We start from the raw sequence: 23,480 nt of genomic DNA, 5'->3' as shown, positions 1-23,480 counted from the left end.
CAACTACTTGTATGATGCCTTTTGTCATTCTAATGCTAATCTTTGCAAGTAAAGACTGATATGGACAAGCAGCATGGCCATCACTGATACTACAAACAACATCTATACTTCTCACTTTTAACTTTTTAACCTCCACCTTGTTTTAGTGGGTTTACTACACAATGATGAATGATAAACAGAAAACCTTCCCCTCTCAAAATGTTACCCTTTCGTAACTTTTGGAAGCTCTCTAGAGCCATAATTTAACAGAAAGCTCATTGATCTTAATTCCTACAGTTTAGATCAGCTCTCATTTCATGTGAGGACCATGATTGTACGATGGAGACATATCACAGTACAAGAACTGGAGAATCAGCTTTGACATCAATAGAGCCCTTAGCTCTGGAAGGATTTGAGTGTTTACTACTGTCCTCTCAAACTATGGTATCTGCTCCCACTGCAGGGCATTGAGTTCTGAAAGTACTGGTTCTTCCAACTTCTAAACAAAAATCTAAATGAAGACAGAAACATTTCGATTTTTTGGGTAATCAGTCTGGAATCCCTATAAGGCTTGTTTTACTTTATGATGACTGAACTGGTGACTGATGAAGAATGGGATTTACAATGAAAATGCTGACAGGTCTTTATCTCCAGGGCTACACTGTTAGTCAGTAATCTCTGCACAAAAGCAAGTAGGTCATGTGCTTGGCAGAGGTTGGAGGTAAGGTTATTCAAAAGTGGGGTGGGGAAGGGGTGATGGTGTTGTTTTAAAGGAGTATTAAACTTTAACTTCACTCAAGATTTATTTTGCATTACTCTCTTCGCAAAAGCATGGAAAACGGACTTCAGAAATGTTTTAAGAGATCAAAACAAACCACTAGTATGTAAGCTTCTGTCTACACTGGCTGTCAGAAATAAAAACATAGTGTTTTGAGTCCTTTAAAGTAGATCTAACTATATTTCACACTATGGGTGTTGGTTTTCACCTTTTCTGCAGAACAGGAACAAATAGCTTCCTTTCTTTGTCCTATATCCAGTTTAAAAAAAAAAAGTAAAAAACCACTGTAGATCATTTCAGTCACTAATTCTGCCTTGGTACCCCCTAATTATTTTTATGGCTTGTGTTTTGATTAGTCCATGGGAGTTTTTGTGTTTGTGGTAACTATTTAACAGCTCTTTCCAGACTGAGAAATTCAACAAAATCCAGAAGGATAGATCTATCATGCAAGAAACGACAAAACTGAGTACACACAGAACTGCAAAACAGAAGTCATTCAGTTATTATTGTTTAATGAGTTATCCAACATGTCAGTTTTCTAGAACTGCCAACCAAGTTAATTAGATCTCTCCCTCCTCCTCCCCCACACATGCTCACCTCTGAGCAAAATGTTGCTGCCTGTTATTTCCCTGGTCAAATTGGGGTGTGTGTAAAAGTTAACAGGTGTAACACCTATCAAACACAAGCTTGCAGAAACGAGATTCCCAGGTACCAGACCAAGCTGGCAGAAGCAGAACACTAAGTTACAACAGTAAAGACACCCTGCCTCAATCGATTTAGTTGTTCTGTATTAAAGTAAAAGCAAATTATTTCAGTTACTTTCTTTTTTAATCATTGATCTTTCAGCCATTTGACATACTGCAGTCAATGGCAAATTTGTTATTGTGGAACAAGTCAGTGTATGTCAAACCTTGATAACACTGAAGAGGATTTCTTTTATATCGAACTCTCACCTGCTTGGCACTTCTTTCAAACACCACGTACTGCTGGCATTGATCAAGACGTCTTTTACGCATGGTCCAATAATGCAGTACACGGTTCTCCCTCTGGAAGAGTTCATTCAAGATATCTGAAGAAAAGAAAACAGTTTCAAAAGAGGTTACAACAACCAATTTTGAAATACCAAATAATCAGATTAAAGTACTTTATATTGTAGAACTTACAATACACTTACTCTTTCTGTTACTATCAGTTTTGCTCTTTTTCCTGATATTCATAAAACAGTGTTGCTTTTTCATTATTTTTTACAGAAAGAAACTAGAGATGCAATTAAAACATACTACTGACACCTTTTTTCTCTCGTTTTTCCTACATGGACTGGCACAGAATTGAAAGTACAGTCTGATAAAGATGGTTCTTTATGATGTTTTCTCTGAAAGAACGAGCATGCACAAGTTGCCAGGACATAATGAATGCAACATGTTAATCGTAATGAAAAAAATACCCAAAACTTTGCTGAATAAACCAGCTTCCTATAAAATATTTTAATAGTTTAATACATGTAGGCAAACATACAAACTTAGGTCACTACAAGAACAAATTCAACATAAGCAGATAATTATTTTATGGGAAGTCTAAGTAATAAAAAAATACACAAACACTAAGTTTGTAATTCCCCTAATAAAAAAATAAAATAAAAAAATAGCAGCAGTGTAATCAACTTGACTTGTTCAAACGAGTTTTCACTGAGCCTTGAGAGAATTTCCAGGTAATCAAATAATTAGCTGCACAATTTGTTAGTCTATTCCTGAGTATAAGAAACTGCCATTGAGAAGTCAAATCCAGATTCCTCTGTTAATCTGCAATTCCATATGTCTGACTTTTTAATTCTTCTTGGATAGCAAAGGCTTCTTACAATATGCATAAGTTTTTATTTGAACTCTGCTTCTTTGTTGTTGTTTTTCCTTCAAATGATGAAATCCTAGCAGTTTCTTGAGAAGTTCACTTTACCCACTGCTTCATTAAGAGCAGCAGCCCTACCAGACTTTATAGCTATTGCAAACCCAGATTGCAAGCTGAAAGGTGCAGAAATGGGGATGCCCAGTGTCTCTGGTGCAAAGAACCCAAGTGGACGTCTATTACAAGCAGAAGGGAAAACAAAAAGGCCTCGCTTTTCACAACGATGTTTTACTTACTCTTCTACTTATACCCACATCTGGCTATTTTCTGTAATTATGAAGGAAGCCTATCAGGTGCTACGCCTCTTAATGCCTCTGCATCCCCCTGCCGCACTGTGTGGGTCCACCATGCCTTACATACCAAAAGCTAACAACTCCAAGAAACAGTTGGACAGAGAAGCTCAAATAAACGGAGACTGAGGGAAAAGCATCACACTCTACTTCTACTTGTGATCTGGGACCAATTACAAACACTTGTCACAGTCTCCCTGAGGATTATGAAACCTGTCTGCATCCCTGCCAATGTCCTCCAGCTTGGAAACACTGCATTCCCACTTGCCACAGAGCACTGAGATCACCCAGGACTTGTTTTTTGGTTGGAATCTGGCCCCTTCAGCCAAGGTTTTCTTTCTGCTGGGCAGACTACCCTCAAATACATCCTAACTGACCTGTCCCTCAGCCAAACCATGAGCTGATCTGCTATAAGCCTCATCTGTTTTCTCAGTTTTCTTTCTGCCTTATGCCACCCACCTCCAAAACATTCAGAATACATGCCAGATTTCAAAGGATGGTTTGCAGGTAGGTACAATTATCATTATACAATGCAATACACCCAACAGGACACACCATGTAAAAAGAGACATCTTGATAGTGACGCAAATGAAGTAGTTCTGACAAAGAGCAAACAAGGTGAATTTGGCTTGTTGGAACAGCACTTATTCTGTCAGGACATGATACAGATGGCAAGGCTGCAAGAGACATTTGGCTGGGCACCATTATTGTTACTGTTATTAATTTCTTGGACTTGCAAGGAAAAGAAAAATATTCTATAAAATACTTAAAGGAAGCTACAGAACATAATATTTACTACTAGGTTTGCACAAGAAGCTTTGTTTGAAGTCTTCTGAACAAATCCCTGTTACTTTCTTTGATTCCAACATTTGTTAGGATTGTTTCCTAAACTTTCACTTATTCTCCATGCTCAGAGAGCTTTCAGCTGTCTCTATGCATCCTGCACTCTCTATCAGACTAAGAATACAAGCATCACCAGACAAGTTCTTACAGTAGGTTCAGTTGCAGCCCTTACATCAGCTCAGACAGAGCTAACAAAGAAGCACAGAAAATTAGCAGCAGAAGCAAAGATGTTCCCTTTCTGAGCTTACAGCAATTGTCACCAACTGAATTCACCTGCCACAGCACAGTTTCAGGATGCAACTCAATCCTAAAAATTCAGCTTTGGCACAGTGTCTGATACAGTATTTGGATACTCTTTACTGCAAGTCAACAAAATTACTTACACTGATATGAAGGGAGAGGACACCCCTCAGATTTCAGTACCATTATGATTCCTGTTTCCTATGAAGCATGTGCTCAGGTAAACTTTGCTTAGATTGAGACATTGCTTTTCTAAATATCATAATCTGCAGCTGTGAATAATGATCAAGTATGCTACAGAATGAGGTTTCTGAAAAAATGTTCAGCAGTTCTGCAGAAACTCAAGGATTACTCAGGTTTTTAAAGTGTTCCTTTATATACTATATACTGATCACAGCCTGATGTGCTGTGTCAGGCATACACCCGAGTATGAGTCCAGCAGAACACGTAACCTCTAGTTCACCAAAATGAAATAAACACTATTATTTTTTTCCTCTACCAGTTTAGAAAGAAGATGAACAGATATTTGGTTTTCCTTACATGCATATTTGAACAGGAAAATGAGAGTGAACTTTTAAATCATTTGGTCAGCTATTATCATACCAATGAGACCTAAAAGCAAGCATTCCTTGCCAGTTTTACCTTGACTCATGTTTAATTCTCAGAAGATACTAAGTGGCTTATCGGAGAAAAAGTATGATTAGAGCCCATAACTTACTTATTTTGCCTGCCTAGGGATTTTTGTTGCTTTTTAAACATGTATCATTCATCTAGGATTTTAAATGTACACAGAACATGCTTAACACTGCAGTTCTGATATATAATTATTCTTAAGGACTTTAGTGGAGATTTTTCTGCTCTTTCCTTAACACATTTACCTTTCTCAGAATGACTGCTTCTACACAGATTTCAAAACTGAAGTTTTGAAAAGTTTGCCCCAAACTCCTAAGACTTTTTTCTTAAACTTAGTAAGTACTCAGAAAGTAGCTACAACCTCCTGGTTACTTCTGCTCTGTTTTCTTTGTCTCCTACTAAGAAGAGCTAAGTGAAAAATGCCAACAACCCTTCTTCAGTTACTGATAATGCCAGTACCTGCACTGAGATTTTGTCTTGTACAGTTATATAAAAGTTGATGCCATGGGGACAGGAAAAACAATCCTTTGACAGCTCTATGTGCTCAAAGTTTCAACTACCACAATCCAATTATTTCCTTAGAGTGAAAAGTATGGAAAATATCCTATTAACTTTCCAACACAAAAGATTCAACACAGGGAGATTTTAAATTTGAGAACTGTTGGGTAACTTTAACATAAACTCTTTTCCCCCTGTAGTAAAGTGAAGCAGCGACCATGTTCTTTTCTAATAGAGTCATCAGGAAATTTAGAGTGGAAGTGACCTCTGGAGGCCATTCGTTCAAATCTCCTCCTAAAAACAGGACTAACTTTGAAGTTTTGCAGTGGCTTTTCCAACTGAGTTTTAAAAATTCCGAAGGGCAGAGATTCTACTACCTCTCTGGACTATCTGCTCTACCCAGTGTTTTCTCAGTCCTGCTGTTATGCTTTCTTCTTATATCTATTCAGAATTTTCCTTGCTGCAACTTTTTCCTTCGGTCCTATTGCCGTGTTCCTGTGAATCTGGTTCCACACTCTGCATAATTCCCTTTTGGGTAGCTGCAAACGGCAATTAATTAGACAATTACACATCTCTGGGATTGAGTCTCTAGCATGGCCTGAGTATTCAGTCATAGCATCAAAATGCATTGAGCTGGATACAACTGGTAAATAGGGTAGTAAAATGCAATATTCTGAGTCTCTCTGACCTCTCTTTTGCCTACCTCACCCATCAGTTATGTACAGCTTACTAGTTCCTGTGGTTTTGCCCTTGAAAGCCCTACAGATTCCTCTCTCTACTCCACTCCTCACCGTACATGTTAAGGCTGCACTACATTGAATTAATCCTAGCAAAAGCCAAGCCCCATGTAATAGTTCTTTCCTGCCTCATCTCAGCTACTACATATCTTATTTTAAACATCATGTCGGTTATCTGACACTTCATGAAGTTCCTTAATACTGATTCAACTATATGAAGGGCCCAAGGGCATCATTCAAGGGATTATCTTGTATCATGGGGACACTCCCAAGGAACTTGCAGAAAGCACCACACTAACAGACTGACTAAGCTCCATTTGGCTTCAGACCAAACATTATCATGTTGAAATTTACTATCTCATTGTCTCAACAAAAGCAGCACATTTGAGACTCAAATTGAAAGAAGATTAAATGTAAGCAGAAGACAGATAAATTCAAAAGCAACTTCATTTGGGTATAAGAGAATTTTACATCTGGCATCTCCTTCAAAGTGTGTGAGAAATTTTAATTATTTCCTGTTAAGTCTGAGAGAACCCTTTCCACTTGGACAGGCTTCACCCCCCATCATCATCACACACACCACAGCACATGATGATCACATTCTGTGGAGGAAAAAAAAAGAGAAGAAGAAATAAGAAAACCCTTACTTTTCACTTGTTGTTCAGGTGCTTTGATGTGTGTCACCATCCCTGGCATGTTTACACTGTTCCTGTGCAGGTATTTCAGGAAGACATCGGCATTCCTCCGAGCCAATGTGCAAGCCTAGAGAGTCAGTGGTATTACTTTATTTGAAGATGCACAAATATACATTCAGAAACAGATGAAGGACCTTCCTCACCCACTTTTGTGCGTTTCCGATGCTCGCTAATTTTAGAAAACTTTCCTTGTTAATCCTTCTTCAAGTAAGCCAAACCAACCATTAAAACAGTTTTCCCAACAAACAGCAGTTAATCCTTACTTATATGGCAGGGGAAAAAAAAAACCTAACAAACCCAAACAAAATGCTATTCCTTCTTTATCTGAAGATTCTGGAAACCAATTATCTACTCTTGAGCTTTCACATGACTCAGAGCTTACAGAGAAGTTTGTTTTGTGTATATGCCATAGAATCATAGAATAGTTAGGGTTGGAAAGGACTTTAAGATCATCTAGTTCCAACCCCCCTGCCATGGGCAGGGACACCTCACACTAAACCATATCACCCAAGGCTTCATACAACCTGAAGTTACTTATTCCATAAGCAGAGTGCACATGCTCATGTACTCACCTGGATATTCCAAAACATCCACCAGTACTTCAAAGAAAAAGTAAATGCTCTGCTGAAGTGAAACCAAAAGGGCTAAAATATTAAGACATGCCCTTAAAATATTAAGACAAGGCCTTGAGAGCTTTCAGTCCCTGCCACTGTATTGCCAACACTTAGTTCAGCTGCCTTCTTCATTTTAATGTACACATATGGGCTGGCTGCCTTATTTTTAATAAGCAGAGCATTAAATACTACTTTAAAAGGTTAGATAAAGGTAGCATGGGTCTACCCAGTAATAAAGACACAAAGCCATTTCTCATACTGTTTTAAAACAAAGATTAGTAACTCACATGCCAGCTTCAGAAAGATATATTTGATAGTGTTCTTTGAACTATGCTAATGTTTTTAATGTTTTATCTGTGCACTGAGAACAAAAAGGCTTTTAATAAAATTAACTTTTATACTCTTTGTAGTCTTTCAAGGTGATGCTGGAAAAAGCCTTCTGTTGCATGGTTAGTAGCATTGCTTTGTAAGCACCCGTTACACATTCATTCAGTATGATCAATAAACTTCTTCACCAAGACATTAGTTGGAATGAAAATCTTTCATTTGTCTGCAAACTTTTACTCAAATCCAACTACTCTGAGATGCTTGTCCAGAAATTTCCTCCTTCCGTACTCTACTTTAGTCCAAGTACATCAGAGGGCTGCTCTGATACACAGGCAGGAATGGCATTATGTGACTGTCGCTTCTCTTCCAAAGCAGCAGCCTTCAAGCATTCTTTAGATGACAGTTTCTCAAAGCAGCAATCCTCAATTCATCTTCAGTCACAGTGGGAAACCTGACATCTATTGAAGTTCAACAGGAAATATATTTATAAAACTGGCTCCAATTTTATGCACTTGGCAGTAACCTCCTAATCACTGTCAGAAGCAGTTAATATGGCACTTCCACGTCTTTGCAATTTGGGACATACCTGTAGCTTTTGAACAGACACTGTTGCTTTCCACGTACATTTCAGCACTATAAGAGTGAGCATTTGATTGCATGCTTTCCAAAACACAGAAAACCACAAAAAAAATTCAAACCTGACCTTCAGGAATGCCTCCTTCTGTTCCAGGTGTTTGCTTATCATGGGAGTAACATGATCAGTTTCAGAGTTGGGACCCAGTTTGTCTGCTCCCCCACACCAGTCTTCTTCTCTCTTATATTCTTGCTCCAGGCTTTCTAGCACGCTGCACACCTACCAGGAAAGAGTTCAACTTGAATATAATTCAGTAAGAAAAAAAAATGAAAAAATCAAAATTCAAGCCAAAACCATGGAAAATCTACCCCTTACATGTATCTTAGCTTCTGACATATTTTGACTGGGATTTAAGAGAAAGCAACAAACTCTACCTATAAGTTTGCAAGCATTTGTTTTCTTAAGTGAAGTACCTCAAAAGGCTGTCCCCAAAGCTGCTCATTTTTTCTCTGCCTCTGTGAGTGCGTAGTTCAGGGTGGGCTTAAAATACGACTCCAAAGGAAGCAACCTTCCCCCTAACTGTTCTAAAGACAAGTAGGATGAAGCTGATTTTTCAGACTCTCCCACAAAAATCAGAATCAACCCTCTGAAGTATTTCCTTTAAAACCTGTGTAACTTGTTTACGGTCTAAGCAAAACTGCTTTAAACAAGCAGAAATCCAACTAACCACATGTACAGTGACTTTCATCCTGAAAATGTTCTACAAGACTTTTCTCAATTGAAAATAAGAATCTGAGGAATATTACAGCAAGAGTGATAGAAGAGGCAGATGAAGAGTTCAGCCCTCATGAACAATCACTGCGCTTTGGTAATGTATCTTGTTTGAAGTTTACTAATTGAAGCAAGTGTAGCCAGACCAATTACACTACAGTCTCTTAGCAGTTAGTACAATTTGTATACTCTTCGTTTATCACAGAATGGTTTGCCTTGAAAAGGCCTTTTAAAGGTCCTTTCTGTAGTCCAACCCTTCTGCCACTGCCAGGAACATCTTTCACTAGATGAGGTTGCTTAAAGCCTCATCTGACCTAACTCTGAGTACTTTCAGAGATGGGGCATCCACAACTTCTTGGAGTGATCTGTTCCAGCATCTCACCTCCCATATGGTAAAAAATTTCAGCCTTACATCTGATCTAAATCTACCCTCTTTCAGTCGAAAACCATTGCCCAATGTCACGTCACTACAGGCCTTGATAAAAAGACTATGTCTTATAAAACCCCTTTATATATTGAAAGGCTGCAACACATGGTTTCTCCTTCTAAAGCAGCTGGTCAGAGGATTTGATTTAGCAGGTTTTTTTTTTGTAACTGCAGTTGTTACTAAACTAGTATACATAACCAAACCTAGTCAACCATTTTTTAGGTAATGCTGTTGTATGCCACACTTAAGAATTAGCCAAGGCAGACACAAATCATGTACCATTTCTGTACCTGTTCAGAAGTTTTATAGAAGGCAACAGAGGCATTCACAAGCTTGAGACGGTCCTCCATTTTCAGCATCAGTTGTTGCCAGTGGGAAGCAACCTTCTCTGCACACTCCCGGATCATATCCATATCATAGTGATTAGCCTGTAGCATTGCCTCTGCCTTCTGCTGAACCTGCAGGGCACTTTGATGTGTTTTCTGAAAAGAGGTGAAAATTCATAAGTTCAATGGGGCACTTCAGCATATTTTCTTTAACACCTTAGGTCAGATTTTCACTGTGTCAATGACACCTCTTTACACATACACAACTAAAATTATTATTAGCCACTGCATAATTTCACCATGCAAATACAAAGCAAATAAATCCTGTAGAGATTTATCATCAAATAAACAATGACTAGCAGTTTGTAAGCAACAGCCACTGTCTAGCATGAAGCCACACACAGCATATCCATGTTGCAGTACACTTTGTTACAATTATGAATTTCAGGTTGATTCTCTTCCCCTTCATGGTGAGAAAAAAGAAGATGAAAAGGATGTATCCTATTTTGGCTTGATCTCTATTACTGTTCTCCCAGCTTTACTGCAGTCTTCTACACATCAGCAGTGAACTAGTGAAGGTGCAAACATTCAGGCCAATAAAGAAGAAAATTCTACATTCATTATAAGCATAAACTGTCTAAACGTATACTTGCCTAAAATCTGAACCCCCTAACTGTAATAAGTATTATTATATCTGAGTACAGAATGACCCAGAAAACAGAGAATTTAAGCTTCCTAGTCATTTATTCTTAAACTGACAAACACCCAGAGGTCTCATGATTTTTATATTTATGAGTTACCAAAGCTCTCAAAATGAGGGTACATAGAGTGCAACCTGTAAAAAGAGATGAGAAGCATAGAAGTTCACCAAACAGCAAATGAATATGAAAGAGTTACTGCAAGACAAAGTACTTCTGAAAACAGTTTTCCCAGAAAATCATAACATCAATATTTCAATAAAAATTCTTTAAAAAATGTATGCTATATATAATGAATATCACTGTAACTCCCTTGATAGTGCATATAAATGAATAATACTGTACTTCAGTCAGTCTTAAGATCTCTGCCTATTTTTTTGCAGAGATATGACCAATCCAGTAAGTTTTGCTTGACGTCATGGCAGAAGGATGGACACACCACCACACACAAATTTCAGTGAAACCTTAAAGGACCATATCAAAATAGACAAAACTGATGTTGGCTCTTCCATTTATTCCTAACGTTAACGATTAGCATTATATGTTGCATTCTAACAAAGTGAAATACCATTTTCAGTAAAATTGCTGTGAACAGATATCATTTTACAAAGATGCAAATGGCTACTAAGATGATGTGTTACCTGGAATTGTAGCTCCAAAATAAACAAGACACCCACCTTCCCAGTGTTTTTACCTCTCTGCCATAAGACAATTTCAACAGCTTTTCCTAGACTAAAAACACTGTTACATGAACCCAACAGTGCTATTTACAGAGGCTCGTGAAGTGTAATACAGGATTTCTTGTCTATGGTCACTGAAATGGTGCTTTTACCTCTATTGCATGTTGAAACTGCTCATGCTCCCTCTGTAACTGTTCTGCCTCCTGCAAAGAGCTAGCAGTGATAAGCCCAGCATTTAACATTGACTCTCCATTTCGGATCCAGCCCAAAACCTATAACAAAAGAGAAGACCATGAAATACGCAATTCGCCTACTGACCAGCAAGAAAAGGATCATCATTAGTGACAAAAACATTTAGGGACATATGCAGTACCAGAGTTGATAACTAAACAATTTATTAATTGTATATTTACAGTGAATTATATATTCAATAAACACATTCACTATAATTTCACTTAGCTGACAACTCATATCTTTCAGTCAACGACTACATGCTTGTGGTTTCAGTTTATACTCTGAACAAGGCTGTGTTCTGTCACCTCAAAAACAGGAACAAATTACAAGCACTATTTGCCTAAGAGCCAATGTCAGTAATGTAAACTAAAGACATCAACTTAGTAAGCAAATATTTTTGGATATCAATGTAGAGAAAAATGTGATCACTGTCTTCTAATGGCTTAAAGATTTCTGGTTTTCAGAATGTGCCACCTTTGACATTTCTACTGAAACCAGAAGAATCCTTGGGTGAGAAGAATCCTCAGGAGGGCATTCCTTACCAACAGCAGGAACATGCAAGCTTAAGATCTGCACCTTGTTTGTTACTCAAAACTCCAATCCCACACTTTCATTATAATTTTTCAAAACCAAAATTCAAACATTTTTATCAACATATATCTTCTTTTTATGTCTAACACTAAAATCCCTTTTGTTTTAGTTTTGGCTCATTTAATTTCTCCTGCCCACAATCAACACAAAAAACAAAAAAATCCCCCCTCTCAGCATCAAGACCATGACTCAATTCCCTCTTCTAGGTTCTTCTTCTCTTGTTGACCACAGTCTCTTCAATCTCTCCCATGTGAAGTTAACTGCTTTATTTTTCTCACCATTCTCTTACAAGTTCTCTCCACTTGATAACTATGACCTCGGTCAAAATCTTTCAAATACTGAGTAAAGCTGGACATAATTCAAGATATTCACTGTCATCTGTACAATTTTTCTACAGAACTGATGCCCAGCTAGTAATTACCCCTGTGCTATATTTGTTCAGCTGATTATTCTTGCCAGTACATCATGATCTGTATTTGTCACTAATAAAATTCATATCCTCACAGCACAATTCTTCCATACATCAAGATTATTCTGAACTGTAATCCAGTGCCTTCTGATGAACTCAAGTCCCCTTTCCATCTTCTTTTGCCTTTATCTTCAAATTTAAAAGTAAAATCTCCAATCTAACATGTAGACTTTCTGACTGAGAGCATGACTAGTATCCAAATACAGACTTCTACAGATTATTATATTTACTTATTTTGAAATCTGTTTTCCAATCTAGTGAGTCTCTTCACTTTTGCTACCAACTATAGTTTCCCAGCAAGTTATCATTCACAGTAATGTAGTCTCATACTACATTCTCATAGTAAGCTAGGGCCAGATAGCTTGATCTATTTTAAAAGCTTTAATGGAAAGAAGATCTATGTCATTTGCTTTTTCACCTCTACAGAGAAGACCTGTTACCTTGTCAGAAAGAAACAGGATTTATCAATAGGAACCTATGCTTAATTAATCTATGTTAGCCTTTTCTACTCTCATCACTGTTCAGGTTTAATAATCCACTTGTTTCAATATTTTTCCTGGGAATTATGTTAAACTAGTTGATCTATAATCCTTCCTTATCTAATCCTTTTCCACTTTTGAGAAGTAGATGCTGAGTTCTGAGTTCCAGGCCTTCAGAATGTCAACTCAAGGGGAAAATACAAGCATTAGTAAATAGCAAGTCTGTTCTCCTTCCAGGGCTGCTGCCTGTTTGTTGGCATGTTCCCATCACCACACTGTCTGGGTGGACCACACACCTCATCTTTCCCCTTGCAGCCTTCAGCAGGCTAGAAAAGCATAGGCAGAGCATCGCAAAACTGTGGAAATGAAGCAGAGTTTGGGACATTTGAAAGGGTCAAGCAGGTAGTTCTACAGATAAATGCTTGATGTAAGATTAGTTTCTTGACTGATTTTTTGACTCTAACTGAACGTGACCATGAAACATACCTGCCTCAGCCTGCAGTCCTAGCTATATTTTCATATCCATATGGCACAATACAGAGTGCCAGGATACTCTTCCTGAGTAGTGTTTTGAAAGAATCAGAGCTCAAGTACTGGATTGTATTTGCACTAAGCTACAAGATCTGTATGTGAGAACACAAAGTAGCTCAAGTTATTCTTGATGGTACAGGGTTGTACTTGGTGTAAGTATTTTCACACTGTTGTATAGATATGAATACACAGGTATATATCCAAGAACATTCACCATGATCAGGGCAGCAGACACTATTGCACTGAAAAGGCTTAATGAGCATAGTAAACCCAATTGCATTGGTTTTGGAGCTTGGTAGATTCTGACCTAGGCAGATACTGCATGTTAAGCAGAGCAAAGCATTCATTCTATGAAGTGAGTATGTGGGGGTGTTTGCTGCAACAAGTAATCTAGCATCTATAGTTTAGGTGATTAAAAAAATAAGTCTGTCTGGCAAACATGCAAGTGGAGTTCTGGATGAGATGGATACTCTGCTAAATATTTCTCTGTGTCTACCTACTCATATGGCCCTGCCATGCATAAGGTCACATCTTCCTTCCCACACTGTTTTTCCCACATGCAGCTATCTCTTCTTATTTCAGTGAGCATCCTCTTCCCCCCCATCCTCTGAGGTTTTCCTCCACTTGAATCTTCTGTCTGTTTTTGCCCCTTCTGCACCTACTACACATCAAGTTGACAAGCAGATTCTTTGCAGGTTTTGTTTAAAATTCTTTGTGTTCTGGCCCTTCTGCTTCCTCCTACTCCTGAGGTTTGATCTACAGAACTTCAATGCCATAAATGCAGAACGCGTACATTAGTAAGGGGAGAAGTAACTCTGGATGTTTTTATCTGTCTTCTGTTCTTATTTGATTAGAATTCCCTAAGCTCCAAGCTTCACTACTTAATAGTGAAGAGACTCCTTGCAAGTATTTGACTAAAAAACTAACTCAGGAGACAGTAAACTGGTCTCCATTCAGTAATCCCAGGATTGAACCCTATAACAAAATTCCATCAGTATTCTAGTCTCACCTTTTCACACGACTACAAACTCTATATTTTTTATACATGTGTGCATAAAAATACAATAGAAGTAATGTCAGTTTGGCAGGAAAGATTCAAATGGAAATGTTGTCAAAATCATTGCTACGGAGACAGTATCCCATCTACATAATAAGTGTGCTTACACCCAGTTCATTAACAACAAATTTGGCAGAAAATCACAGTAATTGAACTGGAAAACCATGTGTTTACTGCTTCAGGCAACAAAATACAAACAAAACAGAGTGAAGAGGAGGTGTACCATGCCATTTACTCTCAGGTAAGACACCTGCTGTGACCTGTTGAGCTATGTTTTTCCCAGTGCTGCGGAAACAGGAGATTGTACTTTGTGCTATTTAATAAAAACTAAAATAAATCAAATGCGGTTTTCTGAAAAAGCAACTGAAATCACAAAACTAGGAGTTACCAGCCCTAAAGCATTCCAAAGAGGATAAACAAAAATCCTAAGTGACAGTGTAACATTCAGGTTTGGCTCCATTCAATTTTTAGACCTTCTAGCTAAGAAAGTATTGATTAAGATGAACAATGAAAATCTGGAAAAGGAGCTTGTAATACATGAATATTTTGTCAGCTACATTTTCCTGTAATTTTGTTTTAAAATTCACACCTATTATGGCATTTAATTAAACACAAATATTTCACTTGATAGAGACGTGTTTTAGAAATACAAAACAGAATATGTTTTTTCTCCTAAGTCTCAGGTCTATTACAAAAAGGCAGTTGTCTACTACGTATAGGTTTATTCTAAGATGGACTCATTTTTTCCAGTGTTTTCTTAAAAATCTAAATTTGAGTTTCAGTTTCAGTCAGGGCTAGTAGTGGTTCAAAAAAGTTAAAAGATCTTACAGAATAGCCAACAAACCACATGTGTAACATGTATATTCCTCTACATCCATGATGTTCATCATCTGCTTGTATCTGCCAAAATAGAGAACATTTGTTCTGCAAACACATTTAACCATCTGTGTCTTTCTTGTCACATTTAACTAGTGCTCACACACACAAAGCTAGTGGAGCAAGGTACTCTATTGTGGATACGTGCACTCTTTTCCTTAATTCTCAAGATAGTATGCAATCCAATACAGCAATCATCGTGTTCTGCAATAACTTCATCTCAATCATTACTCACATGAAAGGAGTAATTTCCAATTTGTATTTATGAAGATGAACAAGTGCTAAAATGGATACAGGATAGTTCAGTAGAGCATGTAAAGGCTTGAACTAGAAGGTTGTGTATTTGATTAATGCCTAGATTGCACTGACAGCAGATACTACTGGTTCCTTGCCTTCCCTTTATTCAAAGCCATACAGAAACTTTGGGTTGGCTATTACAGAGCAACCAGCTGCTGCCTTGAAATACTTTGGAAATGTTCTATTCAACTCTCCTTTGCAAACTGGACTTTAATATCACTTGGCAATTCCAGAGTTCTCATTCATAGTCTCATGAGGTACATGAGTTTTTGTAAGAGCTCCTAACAAAAAGAAAAGGGGCAAGTTGCACTGGGAGTCATTATGGGCCATACTAATGCAACAGATTGTAGTAGACATCTGTGATGCTGCCAAATGTGAGAAAGATGAAAAACTCTTACCTTTCTAATGGGGTTTTTGTTTGTTATTTATGTTTTCACCTACTTTAGTGGTTTTGCCCAAAGCATCTCAAATTCACCAAAAGCTTAGGTGTTTATCAGGTAAGACAAATGCCAAGCTGGATGTGGTTCTGAACAACCTGATGTAGTTGAAGATGACCCTGCTCACTCCAGGGGTGTTGGGTCTAGATGACCTTTCAAGGTCTTCTCCAACCCAAACTATTCTATGATAAGGACCTCAAAAACTTGCCACTTTATTGCCAAGAGAGCAAAATTTCTTTTTCTTCTCCCAGAAAATAAACCATGCTGATGTTATATTGTCATTATTTACAGATGTTTCAAACAATACACCAAAGAGGATTAGGCAAGTGTGCAGGGGCTCTCATGGAATACTTTAATTAATTACCATACAGGTAAAAGCAGTACAGGTTTAACATCAGATAAAATTGCTCTACACTTCAAATACATGACTTGCATCCAAGAAGAAACACAGACAGTTGATGCAAATTAAATACCGTACCTAATGTTAACAGAGGATGATGTTTCTTAGGTACTCACTTCAAAGTCCCTCCCCCCTCCAAGCATAAGATTTGATACAGATAGAAGAAAGTAATTCTGTTATGGGAACAGACCCCTCCAAGAGGTGTGGGATAGCTCAGTGGGAAGACTGTCCCCACATTCCCTGCATACCTGCTTGACTTCGGCCTGAAGGTGTCGTAGCTGCACACACTGCTCCAGGTGCTTGCGGTGCTGCTCAGCAGCCAGGTCCAGCTCCTGCTGCTTCTCATGCAGGAACTCCAGCAGGTCCTGCACTCGGGTGGCCATGTCTACATCTCGGTCACACAGCAGCTCGACACCTGTAATCAGCCCACTGCTTATCAATGACCTGCAAGTCTTTTGAAGGCAAATAGCCCCTTTCCACATTTTACTTCTACAGTTCCTTCTTAAAGTTCATGTTGCTCCTCTGTTTGCTTAAATGAGCATTGGGTTTTGTACTCTTTAACATTATTAATTTTTATTACTTTTTTCTTCTTTTTTTAAAGAAGCCCAAGATTTACCCTATGTGACTGCATACAGTTACCAACATCAAGTGAAGAGGCACAAGAAGCAAAAAGACAGACATAATACTCGAAAGCTGAAAATTTTGGCTTGATTGCATAGCTCCGATTAACTATAAAATTAACCCCCCACTATTTACTCTAGTTTTACTGATTTCCTGAGTGGAGGCCCTTTCTTCAAAGCCTAAACATCTTCAGATGCTGCCCACTCCTAGTTAAAAATTATGTGCCATAATAACTAAATATTCTCATGAACGCTATGAAATGATTTAAGTATAGAGACAAAAAAGTAATGACCACGTGTCTCCAATTTACAGATAACCAGCATCTCTGTTATTTTCACAAATCCCATGGAGAGACAGACAACTGGATAATTCTTACAAAGCCACTGCCTGGAATAGCACAAAGGAGCCATCTTACCAGATGCCTGCACTTCATTGACATATTGCAGCAGATCCTGCCCTTGATGGATGACATCAAAGGTCAAGTTATTCATGGTCAGGGCTTTGTCTGCATGATGCTGGAGCCTCTGTTCTGCTATTGTAAGATCTTCAGTGTCAAAGTCATTCATCTGCTGAGAGAGCTCATCATTCCAAGACTCGAGGTCTGAAATTATCTGGGGGGAGGGAAAAAGGAGGAAGACAATGTTCAATTACCCATCACACAACATATGTTTATTTCCAATGTCGCACTTACAATGGAGGTCCGAAACTTGAGTTGCTCAGTGTTGACTGAGTTCACTGATCATGGTTCGGACATAGACTGTCTTAGTATGGATTTTAAATTTCAGCAAACCATCTGGAAGAATCTCATTAAGAACCACTACAGCTCTCCTTCAACCAGTGCTTGAGATAGTGCAGGTACCCCTGCCTTGTTTAAGGTACGCCTTCACCAACACAACACTTGTGAAACAGACAAAATTAAAATCTTTCTATTTCCACTTTTAAAGGAAAATATTGACCTAAACCACCCTTCCAATTCTTCAGTCCACACCCAGTATTAATTCACACATCAAGAGCCAGCTGAGCTTTCAATTACGCCAGTGTTGAGTCCTTTTACAAAAAGGACAGCTCTGCACTTCTGTGAGCAGGAAGCAACAGGCTCTCTGAGCACCTCTGACTTCTGCCAGACAACTGAGAAGCATTCCTTGTCACAAAAGACAGACTATGTAATGAATGGAGCAAAACCAAAGAGTATTACTTTATTACAGTATCACAGTAACATCAGAGCTGAATAGGCTTGCTGAAATAATTCAGCTACATTTCCGCCTACTAGGAAGAAAATTACCTCTATTCCAGGTGAAAACAGGACAACTTCAGTTTATACTTGAATTCTGGATTCTACTCTCAGTCATAAAATGTCCAAAGAGAGCAGCCAAGGAAGTATTTTTTTTTTAACACATGTATCACAAACAATGATATATGTGATACATTGATACATGGCTGCCCACATAAGTGCATTTTCCAAATCATACTGCAAAACCTGGCTGATATGTAAAATACTCCTTTTAATTAGGATACAAAACTGTTCTCTAAGTCTACCAGATTTTCATCGGTTTTGCCACAAACTACCACAGTGCCTTGCTTAGCTCCAGAGTTCAACAATTTTAGGAGAAGGACAAATGATGTGAATGGTGCTAAATGACAGGAAATCACCTATTTATGCAGCAAGACACAGCAAAAAGAGGATCTGTCCAAACAGGCACTAGTAACAAAGTAGCTGACTGCATAAATATTTAACCAAAATCAGTTGTTAGCAAAAAGAATATGCTGCTATGCTTTCCAAGTAGTTAATCAGAGCTGTGAAGCTACTGAGACAGTTAAACTACCAGAAAAGTTCCAGGAAAACAAGCCTTCTGAAAAGAACTGAAGAGAAAGCTAAATTAAATCATCTGTACAAAGCTTCTGTAGGCAGCTACAACCCTTCTTGAAGGCCATAAAAGATGCAATTATTATTAAAATTGTGGCATCAGTTACTTCCTGTTTTAAAGGTGTTCTGCAAAAGTTATACTTGATTCATTAAGTATTCAAGTTTTGCACTATACCATGAAGGGAGATACCAATTAGGGTAGCTATTTGCAATACCTAATTCTGACAAGCTAGCTCTACCATAGTGAAAACAAGCAGAAACTCTTGTTTCAGTCATAACACTGAAAATAGAAAAGCTGATGGACAACGCATGCAGGAAAGATGTACAGGACAAGGCTTTTAGCTACTGCTTGAAGCTTCTTTTATCTCTCTTTCATGTGCTCTGAACATCACATGCACCATCTATTTATGAGTGGTTTCCCCTCTAAACACACACACACAGGCATCTCCTTCACAACTTCCCTTTATTTCCCTTTCACTTAGTCTATGCCCAACATGTCTCATTGCCTCTTTTTATTATTCACTATCACTACCTGTACCTGATATGAGTGACAGGTAGCTAAGAGGTAAACACCATGTGTCACCTCAGCCAAGAAGTTTCAGTGATGCTGCCTCCAAAGAACAACACAAACAACAGTAAAAATTACAACTTTTTCCCACGTTATTTCACGCAAACCCAAGGTTATGATCTTGGCCTGCACACTGTTTAAAGCAGTCTGAAACACTGTACAAGAAGAGCAAGACATTCCCTGTCCCCTTCAAAAGGCCAGGAAGTCCACAATTCAAATACATAATGCCAGTACGGTCCCATACACATTCAAAAGATAGGAAGTCAGTGAACATCACAGCTAGGAAGAGTTAAAACAAAAATAACATGTATTAAGTCCTCCTCTGCCCACACTCTTCAGTGTTTCCCCTGAAGGTCTGATTTACAAGCAACACTTAGAGTGAGCAGGATCCTTTTCTTGTTTGTAAAGTTCTGGTAAGACAATCAGCATTAAACAAACAGAACAAAGATGAATGTGACTAACAGACATCTAAAGTAACCAAATCACAAATGAATACAGCTCTCAAGAAATGGACAACCCAGCATAAACACAGGGTAACTACTTACCATTGCATGTGTTCAAGAAGTTCCTAGTGCAGAGTCTGAGCTGCCTGACATTCCTAGGTTTTAGCAAATGTAAAGGTAACACTGACAGGAAACAATGCAGGGAGTAACACAGAAGGGATGCCGACTCTTTCACAATGAGTGGGAAAGAAAGAACCACAGGTCTCTTCTCAGAAGGGTCTAACTAGCATTCTTTGTACCAACTGAGTGCTAACCAGGACCAGGAAAATATTATGTGCTGGAGAGAAAGAAAAATGGAAAATGGGAAAGGGAAAAGAGTTAGGTCTCTGTGATCTAGCACTCTGCATCCTTGCCTTTTCAGCTGTATGACTTAACAGGCATCTTGTAAGTATGGTCCAAAAATAGAGTTGAGATAAAGCTGAGAGTCGAAAAGTGTGTGGTATGCTTTGTGTGGAGCCCTGACATAGGCCTTGAGGCATTTAAGTTACAGACAAGCAAAAAATGCACAGACACAGATGAAACACACATTTTAGGCTGCATACATTGCCTCTGGTTTATCTTCCCACTGGCTAAGTCCATACACATCTTCCTTATGCTACTAATCACAGTAGAAAGGGACTTTTTGTGTGCTTTATTTTGCTCCTTCTTGCTTTCAGTTAATACAAGCGTTCGCAACAGAGTCCTTCAAATACCTCATGACTGATGGCACTTAAAAACCTATCGAGGACAGGGAAGGTCAAGTTTATCTGCAAGAGCAAGGGGCAGGACAGAGACAGTGCTGCAGTTACAGCAATTTCAGAAGACCAGGAGAACCTGAAAAGTTATAGGATAAAGACAGCAACTAAAGAAACAATGTTTTATCAGTGAGTAATGAAGGAAGAGTAAGGACAAAAAGAGGAGGACTAACCCTGCCAACAAATCTCCCCACAGTCCCCAGAAGCACAGCTGCACGGTAAGATCCTGCAGTGCTAGCAGAGCCCTTTGTCCCATTTTAACGTGCTCTTTTGCAAGCAGTGAGACAAGCTAGAAACACTACTTGCCTTCCAGAAAAACTGTCCTCACAGGATGCTCCCTTGAATGAACTGGCCCTACAGACAAGTCTTCATTGACTGGACCAGTCATGAAAAATCCTTGACAAAGTAGGAGGTCAAAACAAAAACAGGTTCCTAGCTGGCATCTGGCTCCTCCTCACTATCATGTTACTTAAACTGAGCTTCTGCTTTCAAGCAACTGACCTGGAACTAGTCCCTGCATTTTCTTCCTGGAAGTTTCCAAACAGATGTCTGCCTTTAGGGAGAGGGAAAAGAGAAGTATGCTTTGCTGAGGAAGCAGAGAAAGGACATGGTACAGAGACAGCAAAGCAATAACATTTTGCTGAAGATGCTCTGCAACCAGGGTAATTTTGTTCCCTGGAGGCCTCCTTAACAATCTTAACCACGGTTTTTGTTTCCAAGCCATAAAAACAAAACACATCAACTCTTTCAATAAGGTTGTATGTGTCAAAATGTAAAGCATGGCAAGTGTCAGCACCTGACAAGTCAGAGTTTGTAGTTTTCCAATGCAAAATCCTATGAGCATCGCCAAACAGCATACACAGGAGTACTACTATCTATACAGATGGTGTCCTGCACTCAAGGACTAGAACACATCTGCAAAACAAGGCTCCTGCAACCAGCCTTCTGCTATTGTAGAATCCTGCTTTATGTAACCTACAGCAGAGAGCAATACCTTACTCACGAGCTTCACTCAAATGTTTAACCTAATTCTTTCTCAGTATGCCTTGCCCCCATAGCTGCCATTTCCTCAGTAAGTGTTCTCAGAACATCACACAGACATCAAGCACTGAAGATCACTTCTGCAGAGATTTCAAAACTGCAGACAACACCCTTCATGTTCCCCCACATATAACAGCCATCCAACTAATTATTACTATCACAGTTTTGCCAAAATCTTTCCCTTGCATGCGTAAGACAGCTAGTCCCTCATAATCAAAGTAGCAAGTCCTCTGCAGACTAGTGTGAATTGCAAAATAGAGAACCTTCTTAGTCTTCCTTTACACCAGAGTTGTTATTACTGTAGAGTGCACCCTCCCACTTCCTCTGCGGGCACGGATGAAGGAACTGTGTCTGCCTATTCCTGCGTTGCACGTAATAATGTGCCTAGCTAAACCAGGCTTAAGCAATAGGATCTAATCCTGATTTTAAGAAAAAACAAAACAAAACCAAAACAACAAAAGCAACCCACCCATAAACAACAAATAAAACCACAAAAAAAATCTCCAAACCAAGAAAAAAAAAAACCAAACCAGAACCCCAAAACAACCACCAAAACAGGAGAAGCTAACATTTCTGCCGGCTGTCTCTTTGCCCTTATACCATTCATACCTAACCAACAGTTGCAGCTTTTACTTTATACAGGTGAAGAGGTAAAATTATTGCTGTTAACTCCTGTTTTCCAGAGTCTGAAGATAAGCCCTTATATACTCAAACAGGCTCATTTACCAATGGAGAACCCTGAACCTTCCTAGGCACACACTCAGTCACTGTGTAGAGCACTCTGTGCAGTACTACTACTATGGCTTTAGAAGTCATATCAACTTAGCTGAAATTTTATAATGCATTTCTATTAAACTGCTGCATGTGCAGTTTCATGTCTGGTTGCATATATGTCCCTCCATACCAACAGAAACTTTGCAACTCAAAAGCTGAAGTCCTCCTCCAAAATTTGACCAAGAGGATGACACTATAACTGCTTTTGCATTATTTTCAGAGGTGAAAAGGAATCTTAAAAAAAAAACCAAACCAAAAAACCCCAAACAAAAAAAACCCAAAAGCACAAATGAAAACCAAACAGTCCATACAACATCCCTAAAGATCAAAACAGAATTCCAAACACCACTTGTAGCTGTCAACTGAAAAAAGACGGCTGATTGGAAAAAGAAAGAGAAGAGAGGTGTTACTACAAAGCAACAGCTTAGAGAGCTTGTACTAAACCATCCTACAAATTTTAATCATATTAACTGTAAGCATAGTAGTTATATCAAGACAGCTTGATATTCAAACCAAACCTACCAGATAGAACAACTGGTACATTATGATTTTACAAGACACTTGCTCAGAGATGCACTGGGACCCAACCAGAACTTGAGTTAATGCTAAAAAGCTCAGCTCTGTGCTCTCTTGACACTTTCATGTACAAGACAAAAGTTCAGGTAAGAAGGATGTTTGTTAGCTATTTGAACCAAATGCCAATGCAACTACCTAACAATCTCAGCATAAAAGTTCCTACACGAGAGAAAAGATTAGTGCAGTGCAACTCCAAGAGCAGACACTCACATCTATTGCATCTCTTTCAAATATGCGGAGCTGCAGGAACAGCTCAAGCTTGATCTTGCGTTCTTGAAAAAGCTCCTCCATCTGAGACTGGGCCTCATCCAGCTGCTGCAGGACTGTCTCTATGTGGTTGATCGAGCTGTTATGGGGGGTCTTGTTACTAGAGATTGCGGAATCCCTATTTAAAGGAGAGAGAAAAGGGAAAAAAAGAA

The 23,480-nt window shown here is 38.7% G+C and overlaps 1 protein-coding gene across 2 annotated transcripts in view; it reads right to left on the bottom strand.

The window, feature by feature from the left end:
* The window catches only part of TRIO (trio Rho guanine nucleotide exchange factor), a 237,230-nt gene that overhangs the window by 88,881 nt on the left and 124,869 nt on the right, over positions 1 to 23,480 (bottom strand). For both annotated transcript variants that reach the window (XM_034069302.1, XM_034069293.1), the window contains exons 13-20: positions 23,272 to 23,446; positions 17,417 to 17,612; positions 16,629 to 16,795; positions 11,162 to 11,281; positions 9,596 to 9,787; positions 8,237 to 8,386; positions 6,545 to 6,659; positions 1,711 to 1,826 (exon numbers count right to left, since the gene is read on the bottom strand). In XM_034069302.1, the coding sequence (XP_033925193.1) occupies positions 1,711 to 1,826; positions 6,545 to 6,659; positions 8,237 to 8,386; positions 9,596 to 9,787; positions 11,162 to 11,281; positions 16,629 to 16,795; positions 17,417 to 17,612; positions 23,272 to 23,446 (1,231 nt within the window). The remainder of the gene's footprint in view (positions 1 to 1,710; positions 1,827 to 6,544; positions 6,660 to 8,236; positions 8,387 to 9,595; positions 9,788 to 11,161; positions 11,282 to 16,628; positions 16,796 to 17,416; positions 17,613 to 23,271; positions 23,447 to 23,480) is intronic.

Source organism: Melopsittacus undulatus, chromosome 1 (assembly GCF_012275295.1).
Source record: "Melopsittacus undulatus isolate bMelUnd1 chromosome 1, bMelUnd1.mat.Z, whole genome shotgun sequence".
Classification (NCBI taxonomy): domain Eukaryota; kingdom Metazoa; phylum Chordata; class Aves; order Psittaciformes; family Psittaculidae; genus Melopsittacus; species Melopsittacus undulatus.
The sequence above is the reverse complement of the archived record's forward strand: the minus strand, read 5'-3'. Positions and strand labels throughout refer to the sequence as shown.